General features: G+C 55.2%; 1 protein-coding gene across 2 annotated transcripts in view; it reads right to left on the bottom strand.

Moving 5' to 3' along the window:
- Positions 1-7503, bottom strand: part of ADAP1 (ArfGAP with dual PH domains 1) — a 31293-nt gene extending 23790 nt beyond the window's left edge. The window contains exons 1-3 of one of the 2 annotated variants that reach the window (XM_004385932.2): positions 7445-7503; positions 7203-7333; positions 3154-3245 (exon numbers count right to left, since the gene is read on the bottom strand). In XM_004385932.2, coding sequence (XP_004385989.1) covers positions 3154-3242 — 89 coding nt within the window. In that variant the 5' untranslated portion in view covers positions 3243-3245; positions 7203-7333; positions 7445-7503. Of the gene's footprint in view, positions 1-3153; positions 3246-7202 lie in introns of both variants that reach the window. The other variant, XR_002825566.1, reaches the window with a different exon arrangement.
- Positions 7504-13544: the final 6041 nt, after the last annotated feature.

Below are 13544 nucleotides of genomic sequence, written 5' to 3'. Positions count from 1 at the left end.
GCCTCGTCAGACCCTCCCCTTAGGAATCCACACACAGGGCTTCCCGGGCCTGGCACGGAGGTTTCCAGAAGCAGCAACAGGAGGAAGCTCTGGTAGTGGGTTCCAGGACAGGCGGAGGTCAGTAGCTGCATACCCACCCCTTCAGCAGGACCACCTGGAATCAATCCTGTTGGTCACAGCAGAGTCCTGGCCAGAACGACCACGGAGAGCTGGTCGGACCCCCAGAGGCCACTGGGGGCACCAGCATTTCCTGGTATGTCCTCCGCAGGCCAGCCCTTGGCCATCCTGCAGCCTCGCGTATGTGGGGGTGGGGGGCGGCACCAGGACCCCCACTGACGGTGAGGAAAATGTGCTCAGAGCCCTAGAAAGGGGCCAGGGCATAACCCAACCAGAGCCCGTGCCCACCCACTGCCCACGGGGGTTTCAGGAGTGCCAGCTCCCATGCACCCCAGTGCCTCTGGTGCCAGACCCCAGGGTCACAATGGCCCTCACACCCAGCGCTGGACTCACACGGCTGGGAGGTGCTTGGGGTGACCACCTCCCGGGCATGGGCTCAGAGCGGGGACACATGGGAGCCCTAGGGCACTCCTACACTGGGGAAACTGAGGCTGGGTGCCTGTCTGCAGAGGCGCCTGCAGCGCTCACCCTGATGGGCAGCTGGCCCACAGACGCCTGTTGAATAAAGAGGGGAAGCAGCCGCCGTGGGCAGCAAAGCCAGGAGTGGCAGTGATATTCGAATTTGGGGTTCCCCAGGATCGGCCCCTCTCTCAGTGGTATAAAGCTGCCCTCAGAACACTGCATGGAACTCAGTTCTGTGTGCATTTGAACTGGACTCGTGAGTCTGGGTCGGCCCACCCAGGCCAGCTCAGGGTCACAGGCTCCAGGAGCAGCCACGAGGTGGGCAGCCATAGCATCCCACAGCCCACAGCATCCCACAGTTTACACAACACCTCCCCACCCCCACCTCCTACCATTTCCACAGCACTTTACAGTTTACATTGCACATTTCCACCCTGCCTCCTACCATCCTACAATACCTTACAGTTTAACAGCCCAGCCCCTATCATTCCACAGCCCTCTAGAGCTTCTACAGCCCGTTTACACCCCACCTCCGATGATTCCACAGCACTCTACAGTTTACACAGAAAGTCATGTCTCTCCTATCACGTCACAGCACTCTACAACACCTCCCCTCCTACCAGTGGACAGTACTCTACAGTTTGCACAGAGAATCACATATTTCCTCCTACCATTCCCAGTGCTCTACAGTGAGCACAGTGTGTTCACACCCCATCCCCACCCTGGGTCTCAGGACTGCGAGGTGAACTGCCTGCAGAGGGTCTCCCCAGTGGCCCAGCAGGAAGGGGGCTTCTCCCAGGACCCCACTCTGCCCCTGGACACTGTACTCTCCTGGGTCCCCACAGCTGCGCCCCATGTACAGCTGAGACCCTGTCGTGGGGAGGGGGGAGGCACAGGCTCAGGGCGGTGCGGCCCCCACACCTACAGACAAGGGCTCAGGGGGGCCCAGGAGGGCGGGGTCGGCACCTGGCACCCAGTCCCCCTCAGAGTTGCACCAGCTGTGGTGGACCCTGCAAGGTGGACGGAGATGGGGGACACGGAGCAGAGCTCAGCCAGGCAAGAAGGGCAGGCGCAGGCAGCCTTGCGGCAGGGTGATAAAATCATGTCTCAAAAATAGTGCTGTGCACACCACGGCCGCTGACTCATCCTGAGACAGCCTGGGGCCCCAGCAGCCCAGGGAAAAAGGGTGGCTGATTGGACCTCCCATCTCAGGATGTGAAACCCACCCCTCCACCAGAGGTGCCCCTCCTCCGTCTCAGCCTCCCCCACTAAGGAGGAGGTGGGGTGAATGCAAGCAGTTCACTGGCTGGTTCCCAGCCTATGGTGACAGGCAAGGACGGCCAGTGAACTCACCTACCAGGCCTGTCTCCCCACCTGTGAGGTCACCCAGGCTCTAGTGAGGTTTCCTGTAAAGCACTTAGCACCCAGCCCAAGGGGTGGGGGTGGGGGAGATGCTTGTTATCAGTGACAAGGAGGTGGATCACTTATTATCCGGACACACTTCCCAGCCCTTCTCCCTGCACCAACCCCAAAGGCCCAAGAGTAGCTTGCTGGATCTCAGCCAAGATATCCTCTGTCCCTCCTTCCCTCCCTTCTTCCCTTCCATCCATCCCCTATCCATCTCCATCCACCCACCCATCCATCCTTCCATCCTTCTATCCATCTATCCATCCCCCCACCCACCCACCCACCCTTCCATCCATCCATCCATCCATCCACTCTTCCTTCCTTCTTTCCTCCCCACTCCTTCCCACCCTGAAACACTCTCTGACAGCCAGGCCCCATGGATCTCTTGTGGAGCTCACAGTCTTGGGGGCGCAGGCCCCAAACTGGCGCCCTGCGTGTCAGAAAGCCCTGCAAACACTCCTGGGGACCTGAGTCCCCACCCACAATTCCTGAGGCCAGGCCCAGTGCAGAGCCAGGCAGGTCTCAAGCCCTAAATCCCGGCAGCCCCCACAGCAGCCAATACCAACAGCCTCATTGGGGGAGTGGGGCTGCCCACCCTCGGAGAGTCCTGGGGGCTGCCTCCAGGATGGACAGGGAAAGCCATTTGTGTGTGTGTCCATTTAACTCCAATTACAAAACACAAGACTCCTGAGCCCGGCATACCTGCGCCTCAGAGGTGATTAAGTTTGAAACAGGAAACTATAGAAGGGAAATGCCCAGCAAACCAGAGGCTGGGTGGTGCCCAGGTGGGGAGAGGGGCAGGTTTGGTGGTGAATGGGGGACTGGCCTAACCATAGGCCTCGAAGACTGGGGTGGGGCCTCGAGGGTGGGCTGGACAATAGCTGTAAACAGCACCACACCCCCCGACTCTAACTTTGGGCAGGAGGGTCTGGGGGGCCTGAGGGGCCAGGGGACAGGAGCTGGGCCGGCAGGGAGAGAAGAAGGCTGCCAGAAGGAGCTGACAGGCTGAGGAGCGATCATGTGTGGGGGCCAGGTGCAGCCAGGCAGAAGCCCTGGGGGGCACCTCCCTTTCTGAGGCCCCAGAGTCTGGTGGTCACGTGCCCCCCATCACCATCCCAAGACCCTCCCCCCTGCAGCAGCCGCGGTCAGGGTAGGGGTGTCACTCACTGGCAGTCGGAGAAGGAGGGCCGGTAGTAGAAGGAGGGCACCCTGACCTCGTAGGTGGCTCTGGCGGCATCGTTCCCGTGGGAGGCCATGAACTGCAAGAAAGAGGAGGTCAGCCTGACTCCTGCTCCGGCTGCGGGTATGGGCTGACCCCCAGGCCACAGCCAAGGACTTGGCCACTGCTAGATGCGAAATCCAACTCCCTCCTGTCCCAGAGTGAGTGGGGAGGGACGGGACCCACCCTTTGCCCTGCATCCCTCAGGCCTGGTGTTGGGGTGGGGTAGGGAGAGGCGGGGCCTCCACCCCCAGTCAATTTTGGTCCCACAAACCACCCGAGGTCTCGGCTATAGGGCCTGTACCCTCAGCCTGACACCCCAGCTCTACTTCATTAACAACAACAAAGGTTGCCGTCCAGTCGACCCCGACTCATGGTGACCCACTGTGTGTCAGAGTAGAACTGTGTTCCATAGGGTTTTCAATGGCTGATTGTTTGGAAGTAGATCGCCAGGCCTTTCTTCTGAGGCGCCTCTGGGTGGACTCAAACCGCCAACCTTCTGGCTAGCAGCAGAGTGTGTTAACCATTTGCGCCATCCAGGGACTCCCACCTCATTCAAGGCCTGGCTGATTCACTATCAGCAGATGTTAGCAAGCAGCGACTGTGTGCAGACGCTTTTGGGGATCTAGGGACAGATGAGCGGGGGCAGACCCTGCTGGCCCCAGATGAAGCTGATACTCCTGTGAGGCAGCAACAGTGTTCTGAGCCCTGTGAGCCCTGAAAACAGCCAAGGTTAAGAACTGCTCCCACACTTGGTGTTCCGGGAAAGTGTGTTGCAGAGATGCCCTCTCCCCACATGACTCAGACAAGACTCTTGGTGCCCCTGGTCTACCCGGGACAAGGCAGATCCAGACCCTCCAATCCCCACCCCAGGCCTCATACATGATCAACTGAGCTGCTTGTCCCACTGGCCAGTGGGAACAAGATGCTGGTTAACCACTTGGGTCAGGGTTTCCCCTTCCTCCAGGCCCCTGAACAGGGCCCCCCAGCCTGAGCCAGCATCCAGTCCCTCCTTAAGGGCCCCCCTGAACAGATGGCTCTCAGGGCAGAATATTCTGACTTACTATCCCATCTAGCAGACAGCTCAGCCCACTCCCCTTCCCACACTCAGTCCTTTCTAGCCGCTTCACTCTCCTCTCGGTCAAAGAAAAACGTTCGTTGTCTAACTCTTGAGACGCTTGCTGAGTTTATGGTCAGAGTTCTCCCTATTGTAATAGCCATCCCCCTACTGCAGTAGACCTCCCCCCTGTATTGCAATAGTTCCCTCCCCCTACTACATTAGCCCCCTCCCACTATTCCAACAGCTCCCCCACTGCAATAGTCCCCTCCCCTACTGCAATAGTTCCCTCCCCCCATTGCAATAGTCCCCTTCCCCATGGCAACAGTCCCCTCCTCCTATTGCAATAGTCCCCTCCCCCTACTGCCCCCACTGCACTAGCCCCCCTCCCGCCTTGCACTAATCCTTCTGAATAAAGGGTCCCTTACTAAGTCTGGATTTGCTTTTTATTGACAGCACACAGACTACAAAGATAAAGAGCAGGATTCCAAACTGCAACAAATGTTAAACGCGAATGACACAGGAGACGTGAGGGAGTCCAGCAGAGGCGTGCGGCCAGTTTATGAACGTGACCAAGAGGGCATCTCAGAGAAGGCAACACTTAAGCAAAGTCGGAGACAGGCCAAGAGGCAGTCTTGCAAATGGTGTTCCTGGCCTGGGAAACAGCATGTGCAAAGCCCTCAAGGCTAGCAGGTGCTTGGCCTGTTGGAGAAGGTGCCGATGGCCAGCATGGGTGGCCAGGGAAGAGGGAGGACAGAGAGGCCAGAGGGGCCAGATCACACACCTTGAGGGCCAGGGGAGGAGGTTGGATTTACTAAGCACACATGGCCAGGCCTTTTTCCTGGTCTGTCTTAGAAACCTGTCCAACATGGGTCATCCTGCTAGTATTTGAAATACCGGTGGCATAGCTTCCAGCATCACAGGAACACGAAAGCAACACAGTCAAGGCCTGGCAATCGACTTCCGAAAATCAGTCAGTGAAAACTCCATGGGTCATAACAAAATATTGTCCCACTCAAACAAACAGGAAGGATCAATCACTGGAGGAGGACATCATGTTTGATAAAGAAGAGGGCCATCGAGGGCATGGGAGACCATTGGTGAGGTGGATTGGCACAACAGCCATGACAAGGGACTCGAACATGCTGGCAGTTGTGAGGATGACGCAGGACTGGGCAGTGTTCTGTTCTGTTGTACATAAGGTCTCCGTGAGTCGGAGCTAACACCACCAACAAGAGCAGGGCGACCACTGCCGAGTTTGGAGCAGGGGGCTGACATGAGGCCTTTTCCCGAAATGCCCCTCCCCGTGGAGCTGCCTCCTGGTCACCCTTCCCCCTAAAACCACCAAGCTTTGAGGACCATAGGTCATAAACATAGAGGACTCAAGAGAATGAGCTGGAAAAAATGATAAACAATAGCGTGATTCAGCAAGAGGCTGACACAAAATTCACAAAGCAATTGGCTCTCCTTGGAAACGGAGGGTAGGGACGGGTTCGCAACAGGATGAATACAACTAATGTTGCTGAACTGGACACGTGAAGATTGTTGGGATGGCAAATGTTTTGTTACATGCTTAATTACCAAAATTAAAAAAAAAAAAAAAAAAAGCAATGGCTCTCCTGTGTAAAACATCAGAAGGTACAACAGAAGAAAAAACTCTATTTACGATACCAATTAAACGATGATAAAACACGTGAGAGAAAACTAAATAAAAAGTGTTCAAAATCTCTACAAAGAAAATGTTTATATTCCCCTGAGGGACACAGAAGAAACACTGAACATGATCTTGGATAGGGAGATGTAAAAATGTTGTCTCCATATGCGTATCTATAAATTTAACGCAATCCCCCAAAATAACAACAGAATTTTTCAGATGATTGTGAAGTTCATTTGAAAAATTAACCAGCAAAAATATCCCAGAGAATTCTGAAAACTGAGAAGGAAGGCTCTTTCTACCAGATATGAAAATAGAGTTTCTTTTTTGGGGTGATGGAAAGGTTCTGAAATTTGATAGTGGTGATAGTTGGACAATTCTGCAAACATAGTAAAACCCACTGAATTGTATACTTTAAAAGGATGAATTGCATGCCATGGTATATGAATTGTAGCTCAATAAAGCTACTATTTAAAAAAAATAATACTAATCTTAGGACAGCCATAAACCCCAAAACCATACAAGAGAAGAGTGAAAAATTTGACTACATAAAAATAAAAAAATTTCCATGGAAAATAACACTATGAGCAAAGTTAAAAGACAAACAGCCTAGGGGGGGAAAAAGTTTTCAACTAATACCTGAGAGAGTTAACTTCTCTAAGATACAAAGAATCTGTAGAAGATCAAAAGAACTAACAATGCAATAGAAAGCTGGGGAGGGGTGCGAACAGACAGTTCACAGAAAAGAAAGCCACAATGAATCTAAAACATATCACGAGATGCTCAGTGCCGCTTAGGATACGAAAATTCCCAATTAAGACTGTCCAGGAACACGATTTTCACCTATTTGACCACAAAGGGAAAACAATGGCTCCCACGAGTGTGGGCAGGGATGCAAAGCCCTCTCCTAACGTCGCTGGGGAGCCTGTAAGCAGTTATGGCAGAAAGTTTGGCAAAATCTCTCAAAAATCACCAAGTCATGTCCCCTTTGACCTCTAGGCTACAGCAGTTGGCCCTCCCAGCAGCACAGGCCCCTCTGAGGTCACACTCAGGCTCTCTGGACTCCCAGGGCTGAGGGGCTCTTGGACAATGTCCATGGCCCGAGAGAGACGGGGAAGGGCCAAGGTCCCACCGCATGCAGTCTCCTGAGTGGTTTTGCCCATCACCCAGCCCCTGTGGGTCCCCCTTGCCCTATCCCCACCCCGGTGCCCCTGCGAGATGCCCATCTCCCCATCCCCCCGTCCCCACCCTGTGTCCCTGCAGGTTCCTCCTTGCCGGGCCCCTACCTCCACTTGAGCCTCATCCCAGGTATCCAGGCGGACCGACTTCACCTTGCTGACATGGGGGATGTTCCGGTGGATTCCGGAGCAGCTCAGGCAGATGAACACTCCAAGGGTGTGGGAGGCCCAGTCAGGGTCTGGAAGGCAAAGGCCAGGGTCAAGCAGGCAACTGAGAAACCATGAAGGGTAGACAGAGCATCAGGTTAGGGTCCTAGGGCCCTGGCTGGAAGTCCCCATTCTGCAAGCACCTCTCGGCCTCAGTGTCCCTGTTGGTGCAACAGGAGGCCAGGGGAGGAGACCCCTGGGATCTAAGCCAGGGTCCCACCCTCACTGTCCTGGTCATCGTCCCAGGTCCCCAGAATGCTGGGGGCACTTGTGTAAGATGTCACCACAGTAGGTGTGAGTCCACACAGGAAGCTGAGACCTCAAGGAGGGCCACACCCCTAGAGCCCTGCCTTCCAGGAGGCTACCCCCAGAGCTGACCTGTGGGCCAATTCACACCCAGGAAGGCCACCAATTATTCTCCACTTGAAATGAGAGATGGACAAGAAATTGCTTTTCTTTGGGGGAAAAAAAAAAAAAAAAAAAAAACACCTTTCTGAGATCCCAGGTACATATCTCAATTCTAATTGTAATTAAAAAAGAAAAAAAAATTGCCGTCAGGTTGATTCCCACTCCCAGTGGCTCCCTGTGTGTTAGAGCAGAACTGTGCTCCACAGTGTTCTCAATGGCTGATTTTTTTGGAAGTAGATCACCAGGTCTTTCTTCTGAGGTGCCTCGGGGTGGACTCGAAGCTCCAACCTTTGGTTAGCAGCTGAGCACATTCACTGTTGGCACCACCCAAGGACTCCTCAACAAATATACATTTACACACAGACACAGCAAATAGGGCACCATGTTAGCAACGGCTGAATCAGAATGGTGGGTGGATGAACCACACCAAATGGCTAAGTCTGCCTCTCCATGTGTGAAAGTTTTCCTGCGAAATGAGGCAAAGTAAAAATACCACAGACTGGGCAGCTTGTTGAGTTGGGGGCGGGTGTGTGGGCACTCCTTATGCGGTTCTGATCATTCTTCTTCCCGTTCTGGGTCTCTCGTTGTCATAACCAGGTAAAGGGGAAGCTGGGACTGAGGGAAGGGGTCCTGCGGATCGTACTCTCTAGAGAGGGAGGAGTCAGCGCTAAAGTACAGCTCCTGGATACAACCAAAACCAAACCAAACTCCTTGCTGTCAAGTCGATTCCAACTGACGGCCATGCCACGCGTCTTGGCTGTAATCTTTATGGGAGCAGATCCCCAGGTCTTTCTTCCACGGTGCCTCTGGGTAGGTTCACAAAGCCAACCTTTCAGTTAGTAACCAAGTGCAAACTGATCATGCCACCAGGGATTTCCACCTGATCAGGTGGGCTTAAATCAAGGTGCTCGGTGGCTCTGGTGGCTGAGGGCCCCCTGAGGACTACCTCCCTCAGGCGCCGCCACCACCCCAGAGCACAAACCAGCAAGGACACTCCGGCCCCCACCATCTGGCCTGAGAGCGCAGTGCTGATCCACCCTGCAGTCACTGCCAGTCGGAGGAGCGGGGGCTGGGAGGGAGTGCCAGTGAGGAGTCCAAAGGCCTGGGGTGCCATCATGGTCCCCTGCCCCATGTGGGGTCCCCTGCCCTGTCTAGGTTCCTCTGCGCTATCTGGGGACACTTTCCTCTTGCGGTGGCTGCATGCCAGCTCAGGCCACCCCCCTCCCAGAATGTGGTTTTGCATGTCCCTTCAGGAGTTCCTGGAGAGCCCACCCTGGAGCCAGGCAGGCTGGGATCCTCAGGCTGGGCCCCCCAGGTCAGAGCCTCTCAGGCTGGGGGGCCGGGCCGCAAACCCTCACAGTGCACAGTTCTACATGGTATGTGTGTGGGGAGAGGAGAAAGAGGGGCCCCAGGCTCCCCTGACCACAGGTCCAGGCCAAGGACCCACCAAGCCCGCGGCCTGGTGGTCAGACTTCACGGGGCTCAGGAGAGGGAACCATACCCCAGCCCTGACCTAAGTGCTGGCCCAGGGAGGAGCCCAGTATCCATGTACCGGCCAGGCCATGGTTGCTGCGCACACCTCCCTGCCGCTGGGCGGAAACAAGGCGCTCCCTGCCAGGGAGACCTGAGATGGCAGAGAGGTGGGTGGGTGTGGGCATGAGGCTGGCATCAAGGATGCTACTCTGCCACCTCCCAAATCCAGCTTCCACACGTGGCCCCGATCTCCAGGCCAGGGCACACCTGCCAGGGTAGAGTGCTGTCACCCATCCCATTCTGCAGAGGGAGGTGCCGAGGCCACTTACCCAAGAGCACACTTCTCAGGGCACTGCTGGCTAATAGAGATGTTAACTGAGGCCCCTGGGCCCTCCCCAGCAGAGCACCTCTCTGCAGTAACATCACTGCCTGTTGGCACCACATGGCAAAGCTCAGCAGGGCCTTCAGCTGCTGGCTGAGCCCTGGCGTCCAGTTCCTCCTGCATAGTTAATGGCAGGCTTGGGCTGCAATTTGAACTTGCCAAATGGGAGAGGGTACGGGGTGTCTTTGTGGCCTGTTTACCGGGGTGGAGGTGGCAGTACAGGAAGGGAACAACCTGGTCTCTGGAGGTGAGAGAGGGTGGTAGAGGGAGACTGGGGCAGGGGAGAGAGGAGCAGCCAGGCACACTCTCGGGGATGCCAGCTCGGAGGAGCCCCCGGCCCCAGGAGCCTCGGGTTGGCACTAAGACCACCACTGCTCCATGTCGCTGCCCATGGCTTCACTCCCAGCCATCAGACTCCTCTCAAAACACAGAGGAGGCAGCTGGCATCAGCGGCGCCCAGCCAGGGCAGCGAGGTGGGGAGCCGCCAAATGCCCCCAGGTCTGGATGCCATGACTCTGGGGACTCCCTCAGCTCAGAAGAGCCATAAACAGAGGCGGCAGGGCAGCTGCCACCCCCAGCACAACCGAGACCCCATCTGATGTCTCCTCTTATCTCCCAGCCACAGGTGGTTGGGCCTTCGCCTCCCCCGGCCTCTCCACTCTGGCCCCCAATCCACTCACTGCCGCCTGGAAGCCAGAGCGGTACTTTTTCTTATCTTTTAATTTTATTGTGGTAAAACCCATATAAGAAAAAGCCTGTCATTCCAACATCCCCAAGTGTACAGCTCAGTGACAGCAACTGCATTCACCATGGTGTCCAACCATCACCACTATCCATTTCCAGAAGATTTTCATTCCCCCCAAACAGAAACTCCGCATCCCTTTAGCAATAGCTCCCCCTTCCCCAGCCCCTGGGAACCTCTAATCTACTTTGATCTCTAGGCACTTGCCTATTCTAGATACCTCACAGAAGTGGGATGATACAGTATTTGACCTTTTGTGACGTCTTTCACTCAGCACCATGTTGTCAAGCTTCATCCGGGTCACAGCATGGATCAAGACTTCATTCTTTATGGCTGAGTAACAGTCCACAGTGTGGAGGAACCACATTTTGTTTATCCATCATCTGTGATGGACGCTTGGGCTGGCTCCACCTTTGGGCGATTGTGCAAGACACAAATCGCATCAACCTTGTTTGGACCCCAGGGACTGCCCACCACATCTCAGGAAACACCCTCTTCTCACAGCCCCAGCCCTGGAGGCCTTTCTGGCTGCTCCCCTAGCCTCCACCCACCGTGTCTCCTCTCCCCCAGCGTCAGCACCTGCCTCTCTGCCCTTTGCCCCGCTGCCCGTTTCTCCCCCATCCTGGGTCCTCCACTCAAGTGTCACCTCCTTGGAGGCCCGCCCTGACCACCTACCTAGAGGAACCCCACCCAGCTCATCCCTAGCCCCACACCCTGATGTTTTTATGGGTGTGCCTGTCTGCCTATCTACTTATCTACTGCCTGTCTTAACCCCTAGGGTGTAACGTCGAGGGGTCAGGGGCCAGGTTGCCTGTGACCCTATCCCCACAGCCCAGCGCCAGGCAGAGGCAGAGGCAGACGTCTACCCTCTGGAAGCCAGACCCAGGTGGCCCAGCTGCCCCCTTGCCTGCCACTGCCCTGAATTCTTTTTTGACTGCTCACAGGATTCAAAGGGGCAGGCCACCCCCACTCTGTCCAGAGCGCTGACCTGGGGAGGCTTTTTTGGAGACAAAGGGTTTGCAGGGGTGGGGCCTGGGCATGTAGGGTTGAGGGGCAGCAGGTGGGCTCAGCTGTCCTTCAGCTCTGAGCCTCCAGGAAAGGGCAAAGGTTTGGGAGGTGACTCTCCCATTTTACAGATGGAAATACTGAGGCTGGAGAGCAGCAGGCCAGCCCTCACCCAGTGGCCCAGAGGCCCTGCATGAGGAGGTTTTCAGCAGTGTGTGGGGACAGTGTCAGACTCATGAAGGTCTCCCCCACAGGGTGAGCTGGATGTGCGGAGGCGTCTGCCCTATAGCCTTAGAATGTGTCATTCCTCAAGCTGAAAGTGGACCCCCCCCAGAGTCCCACAAAAGCCCTGACCCCGATGGTCTCACCTCACTAGGTCCTCCTGCCCTGTGTCCCTGTAGGATGGGCCCCTTATGCTGGCTCCCACCCCACACCAGCCACGGTCCCATGACCCCACCTGCAGGCTCCAGGACTCCTCGCCTATCCACTCCTCACTTGGGAAAATGCTGCCCCAACAGGTAAAGAAAGGGTGGCCACCCATCACAAATGCAGCTAACTGGCCAACAGCCAGGACAGTGTGGGGCGCTCACCGTGGGGAGCAAGAAGGCGCCAGGCATCCAGGACACGCAGTGACGGGCTCACCCAGTACAGTCTGCTCGCTGCATCAGGCCGCCATGGGCCCCCATCCCCAGGGCCAGTGCCCTGACACAGCAAGAAGCCTGCCAGCATTCACAGCAATGGGGAGCGGGGACAGTGGGGGGTGGGGGGAAGCACTTCCCAGTGGGGTAGAGGCCTGGGGTGGACCACCTAGCACTCAGTGCGGACAGAGGGGACCACAGGCTGCAGGTTTTCAAATGGAAAATCACAAAATCACACGAAGGAAGGTTTCTTCCTCCCAAAGCCAGAAATCTGAAACTGTGGCCTCTCACCCTGCTCACGTTCAGAGGAAAAGAGGAACCTGGAGCCTCAAAGATTCTATAGAAGAATCCTGATCAAAAGGGGGAAAATGAGGAACAGAATTTAAAATTCTACAGAACCCAGACTTTTTGGAGCCATGGAGGCTGGATGAACTCCTGAAACTATTGCCCTGCGATAAACCATAAACCAAAATATCCCCTGAAGTCTTCTTTAAACCAAACAATAATTTAGCTTAACTAGTAAAGAATACCTACCTTGAGCATCATGCTCTTTTAAGAACTATCTTTATGGGTTCAAACTGACAACAGCAACTCGAAAGGTTAAATAGGAAACTTAGGGAGCAGTGAGTTTATGTTAATAGGGGAGGAACAATTCACAGAAGGAGGGTGAGAATGGATGCACGACTAGAAGAATGCAATCAATGTCACTGAACTGTACAGGTAGAAGTGTTGAACAGGTATATGTTCTGCTGTGTATATTCTCAGCAACAATAATAAAATAAATTTAAATTAAAAAAAGGGATTAAAACTGCAAAAAAAAAAAGAAGAAGAAGAAGAAGCTGGTGCCTGCCATGCCCTCAGCCCAGATGCCCTGTCCCTGGCCAGCTCACCTGTGTGAGGATGCCTCCCCAGGGAACCCACTATCCCCATTTCACACTCCTGGGAGCCAAACGGGCTGGGCTCCAGCCTTTCTCATCCTTCCCAGCTGCCTGTCATGAGGTGAATCCCTATGTGCTCAGTTTCCTCACCTGCAAAATGGGATACTGCAGTGAGGACACTGGGGCCAGGTGCATAAACACAGCCCGACACACAGCCTCGGTATTTCTTGCTGCAACCACGCATCTCAGCTTGCCAGAGGCAGTCCCCCGTTCACACAGCCTGTCCTAGTGTAATAATTAACAGCCCCCTCCTCTCACTTTCAAAAGTTCAGACACTAATGTTTACAGTCACCTGACCACAGGTCTGGAGGCAGAAACTTCTGGGGTCACGGGTACCTGTGTCCTCTTCTCCCCAGCTCACAGCTCAGAGACATTCTCAGCCTCCCTTGCAGCTAAGTGTTGACGCGCAACTGAATTCTGGCAAATGTGATGTGAGCAGAGGGGGACGTCTGTCCGTGCCTCCAGGCCTGGCCCATAACATCCTCCCCTCCCATGATGCTCTCCTCCCCCACACTTGGCTGGATGGGAGGGCCCACTGGGGGGGTCATGGGCCCCTGAGTCACTGACTGGAGGAGAGATGCTCGGAGAGCTCTGGCCAGGTGCCACCACTGCCGCCTCACAGGACTGTGCTGTGATTGAGTAATCACCTGCTACACC

This window comes from Trichechus manatus, unplaced genomic scaffold (genome assembly GCF_000243295.1).
Source record: "Trichechus manatus latirostris isolate Lorelei unplaced genomic scaffold, TriManLat1.0 scaffold00151, whole genome shotgun sequence".
Taxonomy (NCBI): Eukaryota; Metazoa; Chordata; class Mammalia; order Sirenia; family Trichechidae; genus Trichechus; species Trichechus manatus.
The sequence above is the reverse complement of the archived record's forward strand: the minus strand, read 5'-3'. Positions and strand labels throughout refer to the sequence as shown.